Raw genomic sequence first — 8,109 nt, 5'->3', positions numbered from 1 at the left:
TAATGTAGCATTCACAACGCTTCCAAAGTTCCGTTTGTAGAGCGCTTTGCACAAAAGAGTGATCAGCTGAGTCAACTCAATCGCTGGGCAACAGCCGGTTACTGCGTGATATATTTAGGACACCTGAAACCTGAAAATATCCCTGTACGCCTTGTCCTTTTTAGTTTCCAGCTCGAATGCATGATAACTTTAATATTCCTCTCGGATAACGAACCAGTGCGATTCTGAAGTGAAGTCTTACCTTGATGCTCTCTACTTTGCCCCGGATGCTTGGCCGGAGGCCTTTAATAAACGTACCTACATTCACAGATAATGGGACATTCTATAAATGGTCCATCAATGTGGCGTCTTGACATTACGTGCAACGTCACAAGGAAGACACTCAACAGTGAATAAGACGGTGCACAATCTGTTTTATTACCGCAACGTATGTACAACTAGTGGTCACTCCCGTGAACACGCACTGCTGCAGCCTCCGCGGAGGACTACACCTTTGCTAAGCTCCTCGCTCTCGTATTGTCAGCTGCCTTCCTATATGCACAAAAATAAATGCCGTCCTCTATGTACAATGTAGCGCCGCCTAAAGACAGTGTCGAGAGAAAATATAGCTGCCGCTCGATCACTGGGCGGGCTAACTGCACCGTCCAGCGGGTACTGCAGTCGCCCTGCAGCGCTTTCGGCTAACAGCGGCCGGCAGCGGCGGCGGCGACGAACGACCGCGACGGGCGACGAACGACTGGCGACGAACGACGCGCGCCGCCGCCGCCGCCGCTGGACCCCTCGACTGCGCGTGGGGGCGAGGCGCTGCTTGGGATGCCGCACTCTGCACGCACTGAGAAGACACGACAGTCTACACTCTGAGCCTACACGGGGAGGGTTTCTATTACTGTGTACCGCTCTATTGGGCAACGTTTGTACAGGAGGAAGACCGCAGACTGGTTGCTGCCACAGCTGCTGTTAGGGCCGCAACGGCGGACAAGGCGGCTCTCTCTCGCACAGACTGCTGCGTACAGTGAGTAAGTAGCATCGGTCGCAGGTCGTCCAGTATTATCACAAGTGCGCGTCGGACCACTCTGTTATCTGACCAACATCGATGGAAGTCGCCTATACATCACCCGTCCACGTGCGCACGAGCCGTGTGGGAGCGCTCTGACGAGATTCAACTAAAAAAACAAAACCTCAAGATTTTGAGATTTGACACGGCCCGCAAGGGCCTGAGATTCGGCTCCGAGATCCCACTAGTAGATGTCTTTGATCGCTCAGTAAGCTCAGCGTGGACGTGGCGGGATAAAATGACCTAAAAGGGTTTGACGCTCGGGGGATAAAAGGTGTAGGATGGGGTCGGCAACTAAAAACTTCCTGACGACATGCCACGCGGCCTAGAATAAGCTGCACCAGATTCTCAGCGACGCCCAGCGCCGCTCGGGGACTTCCAGGGACTGTGGAGGCCTCACTTTCTCGGCAACCAAACAGAGACACACGAGCCAACGACAAACGACAACACGACCAACAGGCAGAAACACACGACGCTCGTCTGCAGCCAAGCCGTACACGCACACGCACATACACACATCGGTCTAAAAGAGTTGACGAGAAAGACCGCTACGAGGTAAAACTATTCGCTGAGAAGTTCCAGAAGCACGTATGGCGGCGGCGGCGCCCTTATTCTGCCGGCGGCCTGGGGAAAGGTTTCGGGGCTGGTGAGCTCGGCGGTGCCGCGGGCCCTGTAACGGGTGGGTGGGTGGAGGGTCCGGGCCGCAGTTGGCGGGGGCCGACTGCGGCGGTCCTCTTATTGTGCTTCGGGCCGCGTCTGTTTGTCGTCAGCCGCTATTGCGCAAGGGGGAGGGCCGGCCACCCGCCGCTCAGTGGTACGCCCGCTGGCGGAACAGCGCCGCGATCTCCTCGACGCTCTTGTTCTTCGTCTCGGGCACCATGTAGTAGGTGAAGATCCAGAAGAATACCAGCAATGCCGTGAATATGAGGAACGTGTAGTGGTGCATTACACTCTGGGAGGGAGCGAAGAAAAAGAAAACATGCCATCACTTGATTTGCAGAGCGATCATGTACACAAGCAACGCTACCGTGGAAGTCCTGGCTCCCCCCCCCCCCCCCCACCCCTCCCAACATCCCACTTCCCCATCCCCCGGACACCAAGAGTGCCGCCGCGACATTAGGCCGGCATAACCCGTGTCCGGTTCCCCCCTCCCCCCCCCCCCCCCCCACCCCCCGTGAATATCCCAAAGTTCCCAACCAACCAAACATGGCGGCAGGCTAAAAGCGGTTTGGTTTATGGGACTTAACGTCTCAAAGCGACTCAGCCTATGAGAGACACTGTAGTGGAGGGCTTCGGGAATTTCGACCACATGGGCTCTTTAACGTACAGTGACATGTCACAGCACACGGGCACCTTGCTTTTTGCCTCCATCGAAAATCGATCACCGCGGCCAGAACGCGATCCCACATCCTTGGGTACAGCATGTTGAGCGCCATAACCAGTGCGCCACCGCGGCGGGGCACAGGCTAAAAGCAGCGAGGAACATCGCAGCACAAGCCTAAAAGAGAGAACCGAGCCGCTTTTGACGTGTATGCTTTGTTCGGTCATACCTTGCTCTGCGTTTAGCATGCCACCATGTACCGTCTACTTCGAGCATAGAAATGTCACTGCATCACAAGCAGGATAGCTCGCCGAGAAGTCAAGGACCCTTGCAGCAAACAGGCTCAAGTTGTGAAGGCACTCGATGGCAGCGAGAAGGGAACGCCTTGTGCCAGCATGCAACTACGGTGTTGCTGGACGATAATAGGTGCCCGTCCGCTACTGGTCGTGTTATGAAAGCATCAGCATGTGGACATGCGAAAGTAAGAACGAAGCTGAGGTTTTCAGCAGAAGTGCTGGCAACACAGGCCGAAGTGTTATGTCAGCGGCAAGTTAAAATTAGACATGATTTTTATTTGGATAGCTTCATTAGCTAGAAATCGTAATATCTGATCAAGCACAGCGCTGGGTTAGATTCCTTTCAGTGCATTAAAAAATGGAAAATTTTGATTGAGCTCAGTTTCTCTTTTGTTGTTGTTTTCGTTAGTTCACCAGTGCTGCCTAGAAAAAACGATGTATGAGTATCAGCTACTTAGTAGGATTGTAGCTGAATCCAACGCCACAGTTATGTACCTTAATACCATTTATGAGGCGGTCTCCTCCACTACTGCGAGCTACAAGACAAAACAAATATCGACTACGCCTTGCCAACGGTGGGCGAATGATGCAGTCAGCAATGCAAGCGTCGGCGATTATGAAGGCAGGAATGCAGCCTTAATTATGTATTAGCAAGAAATCCAGCTAGGATGAAAAAGAAACCGTATAGCAAACAAGAAAGAACATGAAGTGCAGTGTATATATGCGTGTGCTATCACAAAGCCAAGTTGTGCTTGTGATCCGTCCTTCAGTTAACGACAACAATCCCAGTTTTTGCCTCTAATCATATCACTGGTCTGATCCAGAGAGGAAACACGTGTGCGTGCTCACCGTTAGCGGCAAGAAGGCGAGGCCTACGAGGAAGTTGGCGCTCCAGTTGACTGCCACTGCGATGCTTGTGGCGAGAGGTCGTGCACCCTGTCCGAAGAGTTCGCCGACCAAGAACCAGGGGATGGAGCCGGGACCCGTAGCGAACATGACCACGAAACCGATGACGGCCACGATGCTGACGTAGGAAAGACCAGGCACACTTTCGCGCAGTGCCAGACAAAGCGTCAGGATGACGGTGATGACGGCCATGCCACCCAACCCGACTAGGTGCAAAGTGCGGCGGCCCGCTCTCTCGACCAGCACCAGAGACACGATGGTCATCAGCACGTTGACAGCGCCCATGCCTAGGGTAGCCTGCATGGCCACTTCGGCAGTAAGGCCGGCCGAAAGGAAGATGTCGGTGGAGAAGAAAATGGCTGCGTTGATTCCAGACAGCTGCTGGGACAGCATGACCATGATGGAGATAAGCAACGGGATACGTAGCGTGATGTTGTGCATCATTTCGTACAGGGTCACCTGCGAAGAAGAAGCACAATGCGCGATTGTGTCCGGCGTCTGAATAGGCTAAACAAAAGAAAAAAAAAAGAATGCTACGGAGAGCACTGCGAATATTTTCAGCTGTGCTGGTACCTTGAAAAGCAATTCCTAAGCTTTGTGAGGCACATAGCACCAAAATGCCTTCAAAATCAAATGACTAAATAGCCGTCTCTTCTGATTTACCATCGAACGCATATTTACAGCGACAAACACACCACTGGTCCTAGTTTTATTTTAACTTCTCATGTATGAGTAGCTTGTCTGGATGCGGGCAGTAAATCGCCACTTTACGCAAAGCAAATATCACTGCTACACATTCTTTACCTCAATTCAAGTCGTCCTTCTCTTAATGAAGCAAAACGCGGACTGCGGAATGGAAATCAAAGTCTTGTTGTGCGCACGGCGAATTAATTTCTCAATTATTAAATCAAATACATTTTAAGAAAGCAACCAATCACCAAAACAAATACATGTTAAGGAAGCAACAGACAGCGAAGCCTAGGAAAGCATAAGAGACTGCTTCTCTTTTATTTTTAATTTGTGGTGTTGATTAATGCAGAAATGTGTAGTATAATCATTTATACACGAAAAAGTAACTTATCAGAAATTGGAATGAAAAACAACTGCATTCCGCCAATGGGATCCGAATTCATGATCCCCATTTGTTGCGTTAGATGGTCTAGATACCAACTGACCTATAGGTGCAACTGTCCAATATTTGACTATCAGGGGTATTTATTTTGCGCCTAGTCTAAGCTCGAAAGTGTTCACCAGCACAGTCTTTGTCCATAGCGACGGATATCACGAGTGCCACGCGAAACGTGGTCGAACGCCGAGGCCGGAAGCTGTAAGAGCCTCTCATGCCTTCTCGTGATACTTATACCTATATGACACCAAGACTCCAAGAAACGATCACGTTCCACATTGAGCTCGTGGTAATATGAGACGTCGTATGTACACCGCTATGAACGAGGGTGGCGCTGGTGAACCCGTTAGTGCTTAGGTTACAAGAAATATGAGTACCCCTGTAAGTAGATTAGATAGCTGCAGGCACAGGTTCGTTCGTAGAGCATCACACGCGGTATACAGAGGTCATGAACAACAATCCCACTAACAAAATGTTTCTTTTTCTACTATTTTGCTTAACGGTTACTTTTCTGGCACGCTAATTAACCATCGATCAACAGTGTATATTAAAAGGACAATATGAACATTCCTACGTTTTCCTTGAATTCGTTGTCCGTTTGTTTGTTTCTTTATTCCTAATACGCTAAAGTGAATCGAATTTACTGCTGTGACAGTTCCGTGCCATGCCATAGATGTAAATTCACGTATCTTAAATTAATAAACTAAACTTTCATAATTACGCTTTTTCTGCACACCGTTTTTGGGGCCCTTAAATACTAAAGTAATAAGACGTGGCCATCGTTTGTGGCAGCTGCTTTCTTTCGCAAAGAGTGATCAAGAACCATTATTTTAGCACAGTTCCTACCCACAGTGGAGACTCACCCTAGACACCATCTTGATGGCCTCGAACTCGGCACGCATCTCGTCCATCTCGTCGTGAACCTCAATTGTTCCGCGCAGCCAAGTGAGGGCCTGCTGGGCAGCCACGTCACGGCCCTGGTTGATGAGGATGTACTTTGGCGACTCAGGACACATAGGCAGAGTGGCCAGCATGAACAGGCTGGGCACGATGGTCATTGCAAAGAGCGCGGGCCACCGGTCGGCCGTGCCCAGGGCGGATGGCAGACCGAGCACCTGACTCGCCAGGATGGACACGGTGACCACAAGTTGATAGATGGTGCCCACGGCGCCCCGCAGGTGCAAAGGAGAGATTTCGGTCAGGTACATGGGTGCCAAGCCCGCGTTCAGGCCAGAGTTGAGGCCCACGAAAAACCGGCCCAGAATCAGCATCTCGTATGAGCGGGCAGACTGCGGGGAGAGAGAGAGAGAGAGAGAGAGAGAGAGAGAGAACACTTTCCGTCACTTGAATCAAATTGTTTGAAATCACTGGATTTCCCCTTGGACGTTGTTGACTCAGAGACCTCCAGAGAACCAGAGAACAGGCAATGATGCGAACTTGTACCGCGGGGTCGGAAATGAATACTGAAGCCTTTAAACGTGATCCTTGCAGTGGTGCCACTAATAAGCGTCGTCAGCCTCCATTCCATGTTTGCACATGATGACTGCCGGGGTGTGGCTTTGACTTATTATTCCAATTGAAAAGGGATATTTCACGACATCGGCATGGACTGTCTCTTGCAGATTTGCAAAAGAGAATGACAGACTGGGAAAAAAATGTTTTCAGCAAAAGGAAAATGCAGACCGCTGTTACAAGAAAGCTATGTCGGGCTCGTTTCATGACCTCACAAAGTCTGTAAAAGGCGCTTGAAACATTGGCCATTGATATAAGCAAGCGCAAATACAATACTAAACTAAGCTGCAGCTGTCTCTGGTGCTAAAATTTCCGACGAGCTCTAAAGCAGAGTTCTGGGGCAAGAGGTGAATATCAGGCGAGGACAGAGCTTTCGGTGCTAACCCCTTTGGGGCCAGATTTTTAAAAATCTTTTGCAGGCTGTACCTAGTCCTTAGTATCATACCGAGCACCTTTGTTAGCCTCAAAGTATTTTCCCCAGAGAGGACGCTCCGGTTCATAAATTTAGGAAATTTCCTGTTGGCGACACCAACTTGAGCAAATCTGGCAAATTCACTCAAACATCTCATTTTTTCACTACTTTTCTGTCATAATACTTACATGTCACGGCTACCCTGACTGTATATTCGCGCAGAGCTCCACTTTGTTGATATAAAACGTAGGATCGCGTTGCCAGCCAAAAAACAAAAACAAAAATAAGAACTATAATTGAGGACATTGGTATAATGGTGTAGCGCATGCAGTACGAGCAGTGGTGATAACCTGCATGCCCCTCTATCGTTTAACGAGTAAAAGTATTGCGACTCGCTCGCCGATGAATGTCTCAGAGCAGGTTCAATCAGCCTGCTCGTTGTCCAATGTTTCCCTGCTTTTACTAGTAAATTCAGTAAAATGCACAAAAGTTTACGCCATAGCAAACTTTTCTTTTGTTTAGGCGTTATAGCAAGTGTACCAATCTTCCTTTTCTAGACAGCATATTTGTTATGAATGAGTATTACATTACCATTCCGACAAGTCTATCATACTCTGCAAGTCTGTGGCGCATAACGGAGCACCCCCTTTCGAGAACAGTACCCGTTACGTTACGGCAGCAACTTGAGCAGCTGTATGCGAGTATCCGAGCCCAAATGCACGTTCTTCTGCACTGCGTCGTTCGAAACGCCCCACGAAAAACCACCGTATGAAGACAGCACCCGCGCAACGCCTCTAACTCGCAGGGCTGGAGCTTACGATACACCAGGCAATGATCAGAACAGTCGCTGTACGCACCTTAGAAGCGCCCATTAGGATGGCCGCAAGGAAGACGCTGATGTTGTTGAGAAGCAGGCCTCCCTTGCGCCCGAAACGCTCGGCTACAAAGGCGGTGAGAAGGCCACCCATCATGCCGCCCACGCAGAAGATGGCCACGAAGATGCTGAAGACGAACTTGACTGTCCCCTCGCCTGGCTCCTCTTCGAAGCGGTGCTTGTACGTGTCCTCGATGAAGTCCTCCACCAGTTTCTGAGGTGCGTTGACCACGCCTGTGTTGTAGCCATGCTGGAAGGCCGAGCCGAGCGCCGCCGCCGCAATGGCGAACACCAAGTGCCGTGTTAGGCCCTGCGGAGCAGAAGATGGAAGAACGTTTAGCCTTTTAGCAACGAGCTCTGCAATCGGAAATGAAAACTAGCGTTGGCAATTCAAAGCGGACAGTTGGGCTACTTGGTGACCTTTAGAGTCAGTGCACATGGTATCTAGCGCTAAATACAGGGACAGAAAAGGAGCGGACACCACGAGCGCTAGTTTGCAATTCTAGTGATTAAGGTCATTAAGAAAGAGCAGGCGAAGTGGGCGGACTGCCGAGGTGCGATTTGGGGGAGGGGATAAAAGGCAGGGAGAGAAACATGCTTGCGAAACC

General features: G+C 50.2%; 1 protein-coding gene across 3 annotated transcripts in view; it reads right to left on the bottom strand.

Moving 5' to 3' along the window:
* Nucleotides 1–400: 400 nt before the first annotated feature.
* Nucleotides 401–8,109, bottom strand: part of LOC146197044 (solute carrier family 2, facilitated glucose transporter member 1-like) — an 82,505-nt gene continuing 74,796 nt past the window's right edge. For all 3 annotated transcript variants that reach the window (XM_084598760.1, XM_084598761.1, XM_084598762.1), the window contains exons 2-5: nucleotides 7,485–7,811; nucleotides 5,567–5,992; nucleotides 3,521–4,036; nucleotides 401–2,006 (exon numbers count right to left, since the gene is read on the bottom strand). In XM_084598760.1, coding sequence (XP_084454886.1) covers nucleotides 1,863–2,006; nucleotides 3,521–4,036; nucleotides 5,567–5,992; nucleotides 7,485–7,811 — 1,413 coding nt within the window. In that variant the 3' untranslated portion in view covers nucleotides 401–1,862. The remainder of the gene's footprint in view (nucleotides 2,007–3,520; nucleotides 4,037–5,566; nucleotides 5,993–7,484; nucleotides 7,812–8,109) is intronic.

Source organism: Amblyomma maculatum, chromosome 3 (assembly GCF_055883805.1).
Source record: "Amblyomma maculatum isolate TAMU_Amacu chromosome 3, ASM5588380v1, whole genome shotgun sequence".
In the NCBI taxonomy this organism is placed as follows: domain Eukaryota; kingdom Metazoa; phylum Arthropoda; class Arachnida; order Ixodida; family Ixodidae; genus Amblyomma; species Amblyomma maculatum.
The sequence above is the reverse complement of the archived record's forward strand: the minus strand, read 5'-3'. Positions and strand labels throughout refer to the sequence as shown.